General features: G+C 40.1%; 1 protein-coding gene across 2 annotated transcripts in view; it reads left to right on the plus strand.

Moving 5' to 3' along the window:
* MAEL (maelstrom spermatogenic transposon silencer) overlaps positions 1-17,855 on the plus strand; it is a 51,800-nt gene extending 33,945 nt beyond the window's left edge. For both annotated transcript variants that reach the window (XM_004385772.2, XM_004385773.2), the window contains 3 exons: positions 104-236; positions 16,691-16,766; positions 17,325-17,855. In XM_004385772.2, the coding sequence (XP_004385829.1) occupies positions 104-236; positions 16,691-16,766; positions 17,325-17,512 (397 nt within the window). In that variant the 3' untranslated portion in view covers positions 17,513-17,855. The remainder of the gene's footprint in view (positions 1-103; positions 237-16,690; positions 16,767-17,324) is intronic.
* The last annotated feature ends 320 nt before the right edge of the window (positions 17,856-18,175 follow it).

Here is an 18,175-nt window from a genome sequence, read left to right on the forward strand (position 1 = left end):
CAATTTAAAAGTGTCTTTTAGATCCTTTTTTTTAAAATGTGAATGCTTTTAGAGTGAATTAGATGAGATTCTGATAGTGAACTTTTCTTAATTCCTCTTAAAGGTATTGCATCAGTAATTCTCTAGCCACTCTTTTTGGAATCCAGCTAACAGAGGCTCATGTACCACTCCAAGATTATGAAGCCAGTAATAGCGTGACACCCAAAATGGTTGTGCTGGATGCAGGACGTTACCAGGTAAGGAGCTGACTTTTGCGAGCTATTGATTTATTGGGATGCTGTAGTCAATGTGGTCTGGGCCAACAATAACTAAAGATTAAGCCTTTGTTTAGTTCTCTCACTTCCCTTAAACATTTTTATGAAATTCTTCATGAAATGTCAAAACAGTTCTTTAACCAGTTGAGTCTTGCAAGAGTTTTAACGAAGTTTTTTGAAAATTAAAATGGGTACTTAGTCTTTATAAAAAACATATCCAAAGATTTATTACAAAACTTAAACATCTGAACAAAAAAAAATCTTGGCTCAGATGGCTTCACTGGAGAATTCTACCAAACATTCAGAGAAGACCTTACACCAGTACTTCTCAAAGCTATTTCAGAACATAGAAATGGAAGGGATACTTCCAAATTCATTCTGTGAAGCCAGCATAACCCTGATACCAAAACCAGGCAAAGACATCACAAAAAAAAATTACACACCAGTATCTGTCATGAATATTGATGCAAAAATTCTCAACAAAATTCTAGCCAATCAAATTCAATATCATATCAAAAAAATAATACACCACAGCCAAGTAGGATTCATACCAGGTATGCAAGGATGGTTCAATGTTAGAAAATCAATCAGTGTAATCCACCACGTAAATAAAAGGAAAGAAAAGAATTGCATAATCATCTCAATTGATGCAGAAAAGGCATTCGACAAACTCCAATACTCATTCCTGATAAAAACTCTCAATAAAATTGGTATAGAAGGAAAATTCCTCAACATAATAGAGGGCATCTATATAAAACCAAGGGCCAACATCATACTTAATTGAGAGAGGCTGAAAACATTCCCCTTGAGAACAGGAACAAGACAAGGATGCCCTTTATTACCACTTGTATTTAACATTGTGCTGGAAGTCCTAGCTGGAGCAATAAGGCAAGAAAAAGAAATAGACACACCAGCAGAGCCAACATGGCGCTATAGACAGAAGCACCATGCCATCCCCCTGCAGCAAAGACCCAAAAAACTAAGTAAAACAGAGACAAACGTCAATCCTGGAACCCTAAGCATCTAATGAAGAGATAAAGAACTCAGCCAAACACTGAATGGAATAGGAAACTGACAGAAAACAGAGATCAAGGAAGGGTATGTGTGGAAGTCCCCTGTCAGCGAACGCAGCACTGATTGGCCGTCTTGGACTCCTTTTGGAGTACGGGAAGGCACTTCATGGAGCTCCCAGCAGAAGACAGAGCACCTGGTAACCAGCGATATATGCTTTCCCACCCCCTGCCACCCTTCTTCCCCCCTACTTGGCTTCTGCTGATTCCAGCTAGCTGCAGTCTCATGGCCAGGAAACACTGGTTCCGTCCCCATGCCACTTGTATTTGCCCTGCTACACTGGCTGGCCCTGGCAGTACAATTTTTTGCTAGTGTTGCTTTTTTTTATTCTTTTGGTTTCTTCCCTGCCTCTTACCACCTCCCTCTCCTTTCTCTCAAACACCTGGCTCCATGTGCCAGCTTTTGCCTCTTCTTAAAAGCCTGTGAAGCGCCGCGTAGCTGGGGAACTGCTTCCCCAATCCGAGCCACCACATTGGTGGGATCCCCGGGGCCTTTTTCGTTTTTGTTTTGTTTTTTTCTTTTCACAGCTTGGGAGCCCCGTCTAGCTGGGCTGTACTGCCTGGTTTGGGAGCCAGTTCCTCAGTCCGCGCAGCTGCGTTAGTGGGATCCCTGGGGGCATTTATTTTTATTTTTTTCTCTTTTTGTCTTTATTCATTTCTCAGTTTCTCGTCTCTCTATACTTATTTTCCTGTCTCCTGAATATCTGGTGCCATGTGACACCTCTGCTGCTTCTAGCCAGGCTGTACTATGTGGCCTGGGAGCCACTTCCCTGGTCTTTGCAGATGCACCTGTGGGATCCCTGGGGGCTTTGTTTTCCTTTTTTTTCTCCCCAATTTTTTTTTTAATTTTTCTCCATTTCTTGATCTCTCGTCTCCCCGCTCCAATGATAGGCTCCAACGACTGTGTGTGTGTGTATTTTTTCGTTTGTTTGTTTGCTTGTTTCTTTGTTTTTGGCTCCTGTTTCTCTCTGCTCTTTCTGTTCTTTCCCATACCCACGTTAGCTCCACACGTTACAACCGCTCCCCTCCTTCCTGCCTACCTGCACCGTGCGCTAAACATTATACCCCTGAGCAGCACAGGCATGGCCTACCAGAATCTACCCTGAACTGATTCCCAGCCTGCCCTGTCAAAGTAGGTGCCACAAACAACCCATCCCAACCCCTCCCCTTCCCCTGGACCTGCCCTACTGCACCATAGCTGAGCAACTGGCCCTGCCTATTGGACAAGGAGGTGAAAAGTATCGTGCCCACAAACGAGCAAACTACAAAGAATATACAGCCCGCCACGCTCAGACATAACCAAATAGAAGAAAAAAGCAGGGCAAAACAAAAAAATCTACAATCAATAAATGGGGAAAATACTGAATGTCCCGAAGACAGCAGACAATATCAAAACATATATTTAAAAAAAAGGACAGGCTGGTTCCAGTAGGCATCCAAAATAAAACACCAGATAACTTTCCAGTAGAAGAACAGGCACTAGAATTACCTGATAGGGCATTCATATCTCTAATATTCAGAGCTATCCAAGATTTGAAGCAAAAAGCAGACAAAAATGAGGAAAAATTGACAAATTTGTGGAAAATACAGACCAAAAAATGGAAATGGAAGAATTCAGGAAAATAATACAGGAACAAAATGCCAAAATAAATTCACAACTAGAAATCATACAGAAACAACAATTAGAAATCCAAAAGATAAACGAGATTTCAGAAACGGACAGCGTCATAGAAGAGCTAAGGAACAAGTTTGAAATAGTGGAAGACAGGATTAGCAAAATTGAAGACAAACACTTGGCTACAACTTTGAGGAAAGGCAGAAAAATGAATGAAGAAAAATGAAGAAACCCTGATAATTATGTGAGATACAGTCAAAATCAAAACTTTGCAAATTATCAGAGTTCCAGAAGTGGGGAGAAAACGGAAAACACAGAGGATCACTGAAGAATTGGTGACAGAAGACTTCCCTAGTATCATGAAAGATGAAAAGCTGACCATCCAAGAAGCTCAACGAACCCCATATAGGACCCTGTCTTTGGCTGGATCCTCTATAGAAGCAAAACCAGTAAAGCGTATAAATACATATAGAGAGAGGTTTATATCAAGGAAACAGCTCACGCGATTGTAGAGGCTAGAACATCCCAAGTCCATGGATCAGGGTAGAGGCCTCTCCCAAGTCACGCAGCCGCAGAAGCTGGCGAGCCCAAGATCAGCAGGTCAGAGTGCAGGGTTTCTGCTCACAGGCTCTGAAGGTTGACGAATGCCAAGATTGGCAGGCAAGACCATAAGGTTTCTCCTGATTCACGTAGCTGCAGATGCTGGTGAACCCAGGATCAGCAGTCAGAAGAGCAGGGCTCCACTCACAGTCTGTGAAGATAGATGAATCCCAAGTTCGGCAGATAAGCTGACAGCTCAAGTCCCAAGAACCGGAGATGAGACAACAGGAGGCAGCCACAGGATCCAGAGTGAGCAAAAAGCCAGAACATCTGCTTATATTCAGATGCAGTCCACACCCCCGAGGAGACTCCCTTTCATCTGATTGGCTACTCAACAGTGTATTCAATCATGGGAGTGATAACATTAAAACACTGAGATTCATGGTCCAGCCAAGTTGACACACAATCTTAACCATCACAGACACCAAAAGAAAATCACCAAGTCTTAACCATAATCACACTTGCTAAAACCAAAGACAAAGAGAGAATCCTGAAAGCAGCTCGAGAAAAACGAAAAGTCACATACAGAGGAGAAACAAGACGAAGCTCTGATTATTCAGCCGAAACCATGCAGGCAAGGAGGCAACGGGACGACATATATAAAAGCTTGAAAGAAAAAGTTTGCCAACCAAGAATAATATATCCTGTAAAACTCGCGTTCAAATGTGATGGTGAAATTAGGACATTTCCAGATAAACAGAAATTAAGAGAATATGTAAAAACCAAGCCAAATTTACAAGAATTATTAGAGAGAATCCTTCAGTTTGAGAACAGACAACATCAGACCACAGCCAGAAACTAGGCCGCAAGATCATACCAGCCAGATACTAACTTAGGAAATGAACTGTCAAGGACGATCCAAAACCAAAAGATATAACAGGGAACCAGAGAGGTTAATCTGTAAATGAAAGCAACGTCAGAACAATTAAAAAGGGGAAATAAATGGTTTAGGTATAGAACTTTCTAATGGAGAGGAAGGCAAGACGATACCAAGTAATAATAGACTGGTTCAAACCGAGGAAGATAAGGGTAAATTTCAAGGCAACCACAAAGAAAGTTAACAAATCTACTCATCAAAATAAAGAAAAACGTAAGGTCTCAGTAAAAAACAAAATCTATAAAAACAAAAGAAATGAAAGAAATTCACAAACAAAACGAATTCACAGGAGAGTAAGGAACAAAGAAAACATCACTAAAAAAAAAAAGCACTACAAAATGACAGCAGTAAGCTCACACCTATCAGTAATCACACTGAACATAAAAGACTTAAATACACCCATAAAGAGAGAGTGACAGAATAGATTAAAAAAAAAAAAACCAGGATCCATCAATATGCTGTCTACAAGAGACACACTTTAGAAACAAAGACATAAGTTTATTAAAAATGAAGGATGGAAAAAATAAGTAAGGAGTGGCAATACTAATCTCAGAGAAAATAGACTTTAAAACAAAATCCACCGTAAAAGACAAAGAGGGTCACTATATAATGATTAAAAGGATGATCCATCCTGAAGACATAACTGTAATAAACATTTACATACCCAATGACAGAAATCCAAAATACATAAACTCTAACAGCACTGAAAAGAGAAATGGACAGTTCCACAAAAATAGTAGGAGACTTCAACACACCATTCTTAGGAAAGGACAGAACATCTAGAAAGAAACTCAGCAAAGATACAGAAGAGCTAAAGGGCACAGTCGGCCAACTTGACCTCAAATACATGTATAGAACACTCCACCCAAACAGCTACATTCTTTTCCAGTGCACATGGAATGTTCTTCAGAATAGACTACATTTTAGGTCACAGAGCGACCCTCAGCAAAATTCAAAACATTGAGATAATACAAAGTATCTTCTCTGACCACAATGTCATCAGAGTAGAAATTAACAACAGGAAGAGCAAGGGAAAAAAAGAATTAAGAAATGGAATAACACTTTGCTTAAAACTCACTGGGTAATAGAAAAAAATCACAGATGGAATTTAAAAATTCCTAGAATCAAATGAGAATGAAAACATCATACCAAGACCTTTGGGACACAGTAAAGGCAGTTCTCGGAGGACAATTTTATAGCATTAGATGCACACATCAAAGAAGAAAGGGACAAAATCAAAACATTAGCTACACAATTCAAACAAACAGAGAACAGCAAAACAAAAGCGCACAGCCACCAGAAGAAAGGTAATAATAAAGATCAGAGCAGAAATAAATGAAAGAGAGAATAGAAAAACAGTAGAAAGAATCAACGAAACCAAAAGTTGGTTCTTTGAAAGGATCAACAAAATCGATAAACCACTGGCCAAACTGACAAAAACAGGAGAGGACGCAAATAACCCAAATAAGAAGTGAAGTGGGGAGCATTACAACAGACCTAACTGAAATAAAAAGGATCATAACAAAGTATTATGAAAAACTATACTCCAACAAATTTGAAAACCTAGAGGAAATGGACAAATTTCTAGAAACACACTACCTACCCAGACTATCACAAAATGATGTTGAAAGTCTGAACAGACCCATAACAGGAGAAACACTGGAAAGGTAATAAACTCCCAACAAAAAAATAGCCCTGGCCCAGATGGCTTCACTGGAGAATTCGCCCAAATATTCAGAGCTTACACCGATACTACTCAGTTTCGCAACGTAGAAAAGGAAGCGATACTTCTGAATTCATTTTATGAAGCCAGCATACCCCTGATACCCAAACCAGGCAAAGACAACACGAAAGAAGAAAATTACAGACCAGTATCTCTCGTGAATATAGAGGGAGAAACTCTCAACAAAATTCTGGCCAGTAGAATTCAGCATCATATCAAAAAAATAATACACCACAACTAAGTAGGATTCATACCAGGTATGCAAGGATGGTTCAACATTAGATAATCAGTGTAATCCACCACATAAAAGGAAAGAGAAGAATCACATGATCATCTCGATGCAGAAAAGGCATTCGACAAAGTCCGACATTTGTTTCCGATAAAAACCCTCAATAAAATAGGTATAGAAGGGAAATTTCTCAACATAGTAAAGGGTATCTATGCAAAACCAACAGCCAACATCATCCTTAATGGAGAGAGGCTGAAAACATTCCCCTTGAGAACAGGAACAAGACAAGGATGCCCTTTATCACCACTCCTATTTAACATTATGCTGGCAGTCCTAGCTAGCACAGTAAGGCAAGAAAAATTACCATCCAGACTGGTAATGAAGTTAAACTGTCCCTATTTGCCGATAATGTGATACTGTACGTAGAAAACCCGAAATACTCCACGAGAAAACTACTGGCACTAATAAAAGGATTCAGCAGAGTGGCAGAATACAAGATAAACATAAAAAAAGAGTTGGATTCCTATACCCCCAATAAAGAGAACGATGAAAAAGAAATTAGGAAAGCAGTATCATTTATTATAGCCCCTAAAAACATAAAATACTTACAAGTAAATCTAATCAGGGATGGAAAATAACTATACAAAGAAAACTACAAAACACTACTGCAAGAAACCAAAAGAGGTCTACGTAAATGGAAGAACATACCGTGCTCATGGATAGGTAGACTCAACATTTTGAAAATCACAATTCAGCCCAAAGCAATCTATAAATATAATGCAATCTTGATCCAAATACCAGCAACATTCTTTAAAGAGATAGGAAAACTAATCATTAACTTTACATGGAAAAGGAAGAGGCCCCAGATAAGTAAAGCAGTATTGACGAAGAAGAATAAAGTAGGAGGACTCGCACCACCTGACCTCAGAACCTGCTATACAGCTTCGGAAATCAGAACAGCCTGGTAGTGGTCCAATAACAGATATATTGACCAGTAAAACAGTTGAGAACCCAGATGTAAATTCATCCACCTATAGTCACCTGATCTTCAGCAAGGGCCCAAAGTCCATCAAATGGGGAAAAGACAGTCTTTTTAGCAAATGGTGCTGGCAAAACTGGATGTCCATTGGCAAAAAAAATGAAACAGATCCCATACCTCACACCATACACAAAAACTAATTCAAAATGGATCAAAGACCTAAATATAAAACCAAAAACTATAAAGATCATAGAAGAAAAAATAGGATCAACACTAGAGACCCTACTACACGGCATTAACAGGATACAAACCATAACAACACACGAACGCCAGAAGATAATCTAGATAACTGGTATCTTCTAAAAATTAAATACTTAGCTCATTAAAAGACTTAACCAAAAGAGTGAAAAGAAAACCTACAGGCTGGGAAAAAAAATTTAACTATTACAAATCCGACAAAGGTCTAATTTCCAAAATCTGCAGGAAAATCTAACACCTCTACAACAAAAAGACAAATATCCAATTAAAAAGAAGACATTCAAGCAGCTAACAGACACATGAGGAAACGCTCCGGATCACTAGCCGTTGTTGTTGTTAGGTGCCGTCAAGTCAGTTCCGACTCATAGTGACCCTGTGCATCACAGAAAGAAACACCGCCCTGTCCTCCGCCACGCTGACAATCGTTATGCTTGAGCCCATTGTTGCAGTCACTGTGTCAGTCCATCTTGTTGACAGACTTCCTCTTTTTCGCTGAACCTCTACCTTACCAAGCATGATGTCCTTCTCCAGGGACTGATCCTTCCTGACAACATGTCCAAAGTATGTAAGACGTAGTCTTACCATCTCATCCTTCTTTCTAAGGAGCATTCTGGTTGTACTTCTTCCAAAACAGATTTGTTTGTTCTTTTGGCAGTCCATGGTATATTCAGTATTCTTCACCAACACCACAATTCAAAGGTGTCAGTTCTTCGGTCTTCTTATTCATTGCCCAGCTTTCACATGCATATGATGCAATTGAAAATACTGTGGCTTGGGTCAGGCACACCTTAGTCTTCAAGGTGACACCTTTCTTTTCTACACATTAAAGAGGTCTTTTGCAGCAGATTTGCCTAATGCAATGCATCTTTTTATTTCCTGACTGCTGCTTCCATGGGTGTTGATTGTGGATCCTAGTAAAACGAAGTCCTTGACGACTTGAATCTTTTCGCCAGTTATCATGATGTTGCTTATTGGTCCAGTTGTGAGGATTTTTGTTTTCTTTATGTTGAGGTGTAATCCATACTGAAGGCTGTATTCTTTGTTCTTCATCAATAAGTGCTTCAAGGTCTCTTCACTTTCAGCAAGCAGGGTTGTGTCATCTGCATATCACAGGTTGTTAATGAATCTTTCTCCAGTCCTGATGCCTCTTTATTCTTCATAGAGTCCAGCTTCTTGGCTTATTTGCTCAGCATACAGATTGAGTAGGTATGGTGAGAGGATGCAACCCTGATGCACACTTTTCCTGACTTTTAAACCATACAGTATCCCCTTGTTCTGTCTGAACAGCTGCCTGTTGATCTGTGTACAGGTTCCTCATGAGCACAATTAAGTGTTCTGGAATTCCCATTCTTTGCAATGTTATGCATAATTTTTTATGATCCACACAATCAAATGCCTTTGCACAGTCAATAAAACACAGTTAAACGTCTTTCTGGTATTCTCTGCTTTCAGCCAGGATCCATCTGACATCAGCAACAATATCCCTGGTTCCACATCCTTTTCTGAATCCAGCCTGAATTTCTGGCAGTTCCCTGTCAACGTATGAATGATCTTTAGCAAAATTTTACTTGCATGTGATATTAATGATACTGTTTGATAATTTCCACATTCGGTTGGATCACCTTTCTTGGGAATAGGCATAAATATGGATCTCTTCCAGTCGGTTGGCCAGGTAGCTATCTTCCAAATTTCTTGGCATAGAGGAGTGAGCACTTCCAGTGCTGCATCCGTTTATTGAAACATCTCACTTGATGTTCCGTCAGTTCCTGGAGCCTTGTTTTTCGCCAGTGCCTTCAGTGCAGCTTGGACTTCTTCGTTTTGTACCATCGGTTCCTGATCATACACTACCTCTTGAAATGGTTGAACATTGACCAGTTGTTTTGGTATCACGACTGTGTGTATTCCTTCCATCTTCTCTTGATGCTTCATGCGTCGTTTAGTATTTCCCCATAGAATTCTTCACTGTTGCAACTCGAGGCTTGAATGTTTTCTTCGTTCTTTCAGCTTGAGAAATGCTGAGTGTGTTCATTCCTTTTGGTTTTCCATCTCTAGCTCTTTACATATGTCATTATAATACTTTACTTTGTCTTCTCAAGCCACCCTTTGAAATCTGTTCAGTTCTTTTACTTCATCATTTCTTCTTTTTGCTTTAGCTACTCGATGTTCAAGAGCAAGTTTCAGAGTCTCTTCTGACATCCATTTTGGTCTTTTCTTTCTTTCCTGTCTTTTTAATGACCTCTTGCTTTTTTCACGTATAATGTCTTTTATGTCATTCCACAACTCGTCTGGTCTTCGGTCATTAGTGTTCACCACGTCAAATGACCACTAGCGATTAGAAAAATGCAAATCAAAACCACAGCGAGATATACCATCTCACCCCAGCATTACTGGCACTAATCAAAAAAACAGTAAATAACACATTGGAGCAGCTGTGGGGAGATTGGAACTCTTATGCACTGCTGGTGGTAGTGTAAAATGATATGGTGCTTCCTTAGAAAGCTAGAAATAGAAATACCATATGATGCAGCAATACCACTCCTAAGAATATATCCTAGAGAAATAAGAGCCATCACAGGAGTAGACATGTGCACATCCTTGTTCATTGCAGCATTGTTCACAATAGCAAAAAGATGGAAACAACCTAGATGCCCATCACCAGATGAATGGATAAGCTACGGTACATACACACAAGGGAATGCTACGCAATGATAAAGAACAGTGATGAATCTGTGAAGCATCTCACAACATGAGTGAATCTGGAGGGCATTATGCCGAGTGAAATAAGTCAATCATAAAAGCACAAATATTGTATGAGACCACTACTGTAAAAACTCATGAGAAGGTTTACACACAAAAAGAAACAGTCTTTGATGGCTGTGAAAGAGTGGAGGGGTGGGGATAGTGAAGGGTAAGACAGTATACAATACTGGGGAAGCCAGCACAACTTGTACAAAGCAAGGCCATAGACACATCCAAACTCCCTGAGGGACTGAATTACTGGGCTGGGGGCTGTGGGGACCATGGTTTCAGAGAACATCTAGCTCAATTGGCATAACATAGTTTATAAAGAAAATATTCTACATTCTGCTTTGATGAGTAGTGTCTGGGGTCTTAAAAGCTTGTGATCAGCCGGGTAAGATACTCCAGTGGTCTCACCCTATCGGAAGCAAGGGAGAATGAAGAAAACTAAAGACACAAGGGAAAGATTAGTCCAAAGGACTAATGGACCACAACTATCACAGCCTCCACCAGACTGAGTCCAGTACAACTAGATGGTGCCTGGCTACCACTACCAACCGCTCTTGACAGGGATCACAATAGAGGGTCCTGGACAGAGCTGTAGAAAAATGTAGAACAAAATTCTAACTCACAAAAAAACACCAGACTCACTGGCCTGACAGAGACTGGAGAAACCCTGAGAGTATGGCCCCCGGACACCTTTTTAGCTGAGTAATGAAGTCACTCCTGAGATTCACCCTTCAGCCAAAGATTAGACAGGCCCATAAAACAAAACAAGACTAAAGGGGCACACCAGCCCAGGGGCAAGGACTAGAAGGCAGGAGGGGACAGGAAAGCTGGTGATTGGGAACCCAAGGTCAAGAAGGGAGAGTGTTGCCATGTCATGGGGTGGGTAACCAGTGTCATAAAACAATATGTGTACTGTTTAATGAGAAACTAGTTTGTTCTGTAAACCTTCATCTGAAGTACAGTAATAAAAAAATAAACATCTGAATGTAGGTAATACAAATATTCTAAATATTTACTTAAAAATAAGACATAATTCATGATTTGATTAAAGCTGTTCAATTTTCCTGTCATCTTGTTGTCACAGCAACTGGGTAAGGGCTTGCTCCTGTATCTAGTGAGTGGAAGCTAGGGATACTGCTGAACATCCTATAAGGCACAGGTCAGCCATCACAACAAAGAATTATCCAGCCCAAAATGTCAGTAGTGCTGAGGTTGAGAAACCCTGCCTTAGCCCCCATCATCATCATCATCATCTGTATTGAGACTACCAGAATTAATCTCATTATGCACCTTTTCATTGTTTACATTGTTCCCTACACGAAGTCCAGGACTCTAGATCTTCCCTTTTTTTCCCCATACTCCTCTTTTATGGCCTAATCCCATGTCCCAGCCTTCCCCAACTCCTGAAAAAAACCTAGCGGATCTTCTCAACCTCAGTCATCAGCTAAATCTCAGATATCTTCAGCCTCTTTTTGGAAAGGTCTAACTGAAACTTGGCTTCCCTGTAAGGACACTGCTTCCCTCTTAGCCCTTTTCAGAGTGACATTGTTTTTCACAGTCATTTGACATGAGCCTAGATTTGAGGTAATTGTCCTTGTTTAATGTTGCAGCTTCCAGACTTCTTCCTACTTCCGCTGTAAAATTCCTAGACTTCAAATCACATGCCATCCAGGCTGTATTACCTGATGACCTCTTTTTTGAGTCAGTAGACCACTGAGTTGGCCCTCTCCATTCTTTGAGCTCATTGCTCAGTGTTGCTGTAACAGTATTTCTGTTAGAATTCTCGATTTCAGTTTCCCCATAGATAAATCTTCAACTGCCCGACCCCTTTCAGTTCCTTGACTTCTCTTCAAGTGATCCTGTTTCCCCATACTCCCATGATCATATCCTAGAACCCAATGACATCTCCCCCATAATCTCAATTTCAAGCATCCTGCTCTCTGACTAACACTGTCTTGCTGTAGTACCCCGATGCCAACAATTCTTTAACCCCGACTGGGACCTACAATTCATTTATGCTTCCACTGTTTTACACTCCTGTACAGGGCCATGGCATTACACAACTGCAAGGGCACAATTCACACATGGGCGGTGCTGCAGCCTCATGTCCTGTTCTCTACCCCCGTCCCTCATCCTTTTCCTTTCCAGCTTAGATTCCTTGGTCTATCATTTCCACTCGCTTGTGCTCACCCTCAACTCCATTACCCCTCTTTTTCTTCATCGTTCTTGGTTGACGTAGCCCTGGTTAAATCCAACTCCCCACCTACTCTTCTTATACCTTATTTACCTTATAAATGAGGCTGGAAAGAGACTTCCATGCTGACTAGTCTTACTAAATACTAATCACCACCAACGTCAGGTGGGCCCTTAGCATTGCCTGGCGGTCATCCGTTTGTCTAGTCTGATTAATCTCCCACTTTTTTAGACAGCTATTTCACACTTTTTTTCTCTTCAGACTTCCATCACCTCATCTTTCACCCTTGCTGTAGCTAATGCCCTTGCCTCCTTTCTCTGAGAGGATAAAAGCAACTAGGAGAGATTTTCCACATGTTCCTACCACCATATCTATCTGCATCTATAAGCATATGCTCTGCTTTTACTCCTGTTTTAATGAATCGTCTGCTCCTATCTAAGACTGATCTGTTTATATCATTCTTTTACCTACTTAAGGACATGACTCAGATAATTCCCCTGCACCATCAGGGTTTTTCTCTCTTCTGAATCATTTGCATCAGCAGCAAACATGCTATCATCTTGTCTCCAAAGACAAAAAAAAAAAAGCAAACCCTCTTTTGACCCTGTAATTCCCCTCTGAAGACTACCCTGTTCTGTTCTCCTTTACAGCAGTACTCTTCAAAAGAGTCCTCACTATTGTCCAGTTCTCTTCTCCCATTGTATCTTGAACTCATTCCAGGGAGGTTTTTGCCGTCACAACACCACTGAAATAGTTAATGTCATGGGAGCCAGATTACTTCCACGTTGCTAAATCTGATGGTAAGACCTCTTTATACTTGACCTAGCAGCAGCATTGACCAATTGACCATCGGTTTATCCTTGAAATATGTTTTACATTTGGTTTCCAGGATGGCTTATCTTCCTGGTTTTCTTACTGTCTCATTGGCCATAACTCCTAGTTTTCTTTGTTTCCTTCTTGTCTCCTCAGCCTTGAAGTGCTGGAATGTCACGGCTCTTAGACGTTTTCTCTTCTCTACATATACACACTCCCTAATGATCCTTTCCCATGGTTTTATAGACCACTATACTTGATGACTCTTAAATGTATACCTCTGAGCCAGACCTTCGCCATTAAAATCCATTTTGTATATTCAACTACTTGACATCTCCAGTTGGATATCTAATAGGCATTTCAAAATTATCATTTCCAAAGCACGACTCCTGATATTCCCTCAAAAAAAAACCACTTCTTCTCTTGCTCTTCCCCAGTTCTTTAAATGGCAGTTCTGTTCTTCCACTGCTTAGGCCCAAAATCTTGGCAATCATCCCTTACATATTTTTCTCACAGTCTGCCTTCAGAACTATGTACAGGATTCAACAGTTTTCACCACCTCCATCTCCACTGTTGTCACCCTGGTTCAGGCTACCATGATTATTGCAGTAGCTCTCTTAGGTAGTATCTTAGTTACCTAGTGCTGCCGTAACAAAAAAATACCACAAGTGGGTGGCTTTAAAGAACAGAAATTTATTTTCTCATAGTTCTGGTGGCCATAAGTCTAAATCAGACTCTCATCCTTACAGATTCCTTTCGTAGCCTTTCTCCTAGTTTCTGGTGTCTGGCGGCAATCCTTGGCATTCTTTTGCTTGTAGACAGGCCCTCAGGTGGCGTGTGTCTTCTGTGTGTGTCTCTGTGACTATTCTGCTCTTTTTATAAGATACCACTTAGAAGTGATAAGGCTTAGGACACACCCTACTCTGGTAAGACTTCATTAACAACCCTGTTTCCAAACAGGGTCATATTTACAGGTACAGGGGTTAGGACTACAAAACACGTTCCTGGGGAACACAGTTGAGTCTGTAATAGTAGCCTCCTTGTTTCCTCCCTGACTCCCTACAGTCTCTTTCCAGCATAGCAGCAAATGTGATCCTGTTAAAACCTGAATCAGGTAAATGACTCCTCTGTTCAAACTTCCAAACTTCTAATCTCACTTCAAGTAAAAGCCAGATTCCTCACAATGGCTTATAAGGCTCTTCGTGATTTGACCCTTCACTGCCTCTCTGACCTGGTCTCCTACCACTCTGCCACCTGCTCACTACATCACAGCCCCATGAGCCTCCTTGCTTTTTCTAGAACAGGTCAAGCATACTAAGCTCCAGAGCTTCTTACATTGACTGAAACATTGTTCTCCTAGATACCTTTATGACTTGTTCCCTTACCTTGCTCTCTGCCTAGATCTCTGCCCGAACGTCCTCTGCTCAGTGGGGACTTTCTGGATGTTGTATTGAAAACACTTACCCTATTTTTCTCCTTGGTACTTCTCTAACATAATAACTACTTTACCTAGTAATTTATTTTGTTTACTGTTTCTTTTGTGACTAGAACGTCAGCTCCATGAGGATTATTTTACTGTTTTTTTTTCCACTGCTTAAAACAGAGCCTGACATTTGTACCATTAAGTAAATATTGAGTGAATGAATAGAGTATTGATTGCATTCAGTGACAGGTGGTTTGTATACAGTTTCACTTTATTAGTGATGAAAAGCACGGGCTCTGGAGCCTGCCTGCATGTGTTCACATAACTGGCTCCACTCATACTAGTTGTGATCCTTGGGAAAGTGCTTAATCTCTGTTCCTTAGTAGAAATAATAGTCCCCTTCTCAAGGGTTATGAATATTAAATAAATTAATCTCTAACAATCACTTAGAATAGTGCTTGGCACCTAGTAAGCATTGAATAAAGACAGCTAATGCTGTTGTTATTGCTGTGTGTAAATATCCCATTTTTATAGGTGATATGTCAAGGCTTAACAAGAGTGTAACTTGGTGATAGAGTGAGGATTTTAACCCAGGCTGTCTGACTCCAAAACCTATTTTCCAATATACTTTATTGTCTGTGTTATTAACCTCCCAGGCCATTAGAAAGTAACAGTTTAAGCCAGGCTTCTGTTGTGACTATCTCCGCTATGGAGATGGAAGCAACATTTAAGCTGAGTGAAAAGGACAATGAAATAACAAGTGACTTAAGCAAGTTCCTTGTATATTGCAGATTGCTTATCTGTAAAATTTATAGTTGATCAGACATTGAGAAAGTATTTAGGTGTTAGTTTGCATTTTTTTATTATTTTTTTAATTGTACTTTAGGTGAAGGTTTACAGAACAAATAGTTTCTCATTAAACAGTACACATATTGTCTTATGACATTGGTTAACAACCCCATGACATGTCAACCCTCACCCTTCTTGACCTTTTTTTTTTTTTTGGTGAAAAATATACATAGCCAAAGATACACCATTTCAAAAATTTCTACATGCACAGTTCAGTGACATCGATTACATTCTTCCGGTTGTACTGCTATTCTAAGTTTAGATGAAGGTTTACTGAACAAAATAGTTTCTCATTAAACAGTTAGTACACATGTTGCCCTATGATAATGGTTAACGACCCTCCTACATGTCAGCATTGTCCTCACTCAACCTTGGGTTCCCTATCACTAGCTTTCCTGTCCCCTTCTGCCTTCTAGTCCTTGTCCCTGGTCTGCTGTGCCTCATTAGTCCCGTTTTGTTTTACGGGGCTGTCCAAACCCCGGCTGAACGGTGAACCTCGGAAGCAACTTCACCACTGAGCTAAAAGGGTGTCTGGGGGCCATACTCTTGGGGTTTCTCCAGTCTCTTTCAGGCCAGTAAATCTGGTCTTTCATGTGTTAGAATTTTGTTCTACATCCTTCTCCAACTCTGTCCAAAACCCTCTATTGTGGTCCTGGTCAGAGCAGTCAGTGGTGGTAGCCGGGCACCATCTAGCTGTACTGGATTCAGTCTGGTGGAGGTCTTGGTAGCTGTGGTCCATTAGTCCTTCAGACTAATCTTTTCGTTGTATCCTGTTCTCTTCATTCTCCCTTGCTCCTGAAGGGGTGGGACCAGTGGAGTATCTTAGATGGCTGCTCACAGGCTTTCAAGATCCCAGATGCTACTCACCAAGGTAGAATGTAGAACATTGTCTTTATAATCTGTGTTATGCCAGTTGAGCTAGATGTTCCCTGAGACCATGGTCCCCACAGCCCTCGTTAGTTTGCCTTTTTTAACGAGTAATTTGAAATTGAAGTAGAGCCTCTGATAATAAGAAATAAACATTTTTTTTTTTACTGGTATCTTTTTGTTTCTTACAGAAGCTAAGGGTTGAGAATGCAGGATTTCCTCATTTCAACTCTTCTAGTCAGGAACAAAGATCAAACACACCCACTGGTAAGCATCTTATAAGAAGGCATCTCAGGGAGGTTAGGGCCTTAAAGCTTTTTAAGATCCCAGGGTGTGTGGTACTTCTAAATTAGGTTTAGGATATAAAGAGCTTGTTGAATTGGGAAGTTTTACGTGACATTAGTACCTTAAACATTTGAATGGGCACGTTTTAGTGTGTCACTTGGATACAGTTTAGCTTATTCCTTAGACTTGTTCAGGGCATGTAAAAGAAAACCTGGTTTTTCTGGTATCAGCTATAGTTTTATAGTTTTGTTGTGATGATGTCTTTTGGGTGATGAAGTTTAAAAACTAGTGACATAAAATTTCACGTAGTGAATAAAGAATTTCATTTAAGGTTTCCAGTTCTAAATAAGTCCTGGCCCGATCTAAAAACAAAAATGTTCTTGTCTAACTAGTCTGTTTACCTTTAAGAATCCCTTCTTCAAGATCCAGTTAATTATGGCTTTTTTAGTGATCATGTCTACAGTTAATTAAGAGATCACTTTGTAATAAAACTACAAAAAAATTGCTAATATATCTTTTCTTGTATTTTCAATATCCTAGGTGACTACCCATCTGGGGTGAAAATTTCTGGCCAGAACAACAGTGTTCGGGGAAGAGGGATTACCCGCTTACTAGAAAGCATTTCCAATTCCTCCACCAATATCCACAAATTCTCCAACTGTGAGACTTCACTATCACCTTACATGTCCCAAAAAGATGGATACAAATCTTTCTCTTCCTTATCTTAATGATGGTACTTTTTTTCAATTTCTGGAAAAATAACAGCCCAGCTTCTTTCTGACAACACTCAATAAACAGATCCCATCCATAATAAATATGTCACTCCTGTAAAAACTACTTAATTTGTAAGGAAATTCTATTTCATAGATTAAAAAATAATTGTGGTTGGAGAAGTACTTGAATTTTTGCCTTTTTTTCTTGAGGGCTTATTCTACTTCCTGGCTGTATGATGGGAATGCTGTTAGAGTCATACAAGAACAAAACTGCGTTTTCATAGTTGTGTTTTTTGGAATGTTATAAATCTCTTGCTCTATAATACAGGTATTGCATATCTGTTATGAAAAGTTCTAAGACAGTGTTACTCTGTTTCTTCCCATTATGAAGGAACCTTACTTTACACCAGAGCTTCCAACTGGTTCTGTTTCAGACCCCTGCTGAGAATTTGCATTTCTAACAAGTTCCCAGGCATGCTAATGCTGTTGGTTAGGGACCAATTCTGAGAACCACTGATAGAGCAGTGGTTCTCAAAATTTATTATACATAAGAATCAGCTGGAGATCTTGTTAAACTGTAGATTCTGATTCAGTATATCTGGGGTGGAAATGCTAGCTTTACACTAGAGACTTGTAGGCTGTTTTAATTACAGAGATCTAAAAAAAATTAGTCTTCAG

Source organism: Trichechus manatus, unplaced genomic scaffold (assembly GCF_000243295.1).
Source record: "Trichechus manatus latirostris isolate Lorelei unplaced genomic scaffold, TriManLat1.0 scaffold00145, whole genome shotgun sequence".
NCBI lineage: Eukaryota > Metazoa > Chordata > Mammalia > Sirenia > Trichechidae > Trichechus > Trichechus manatus.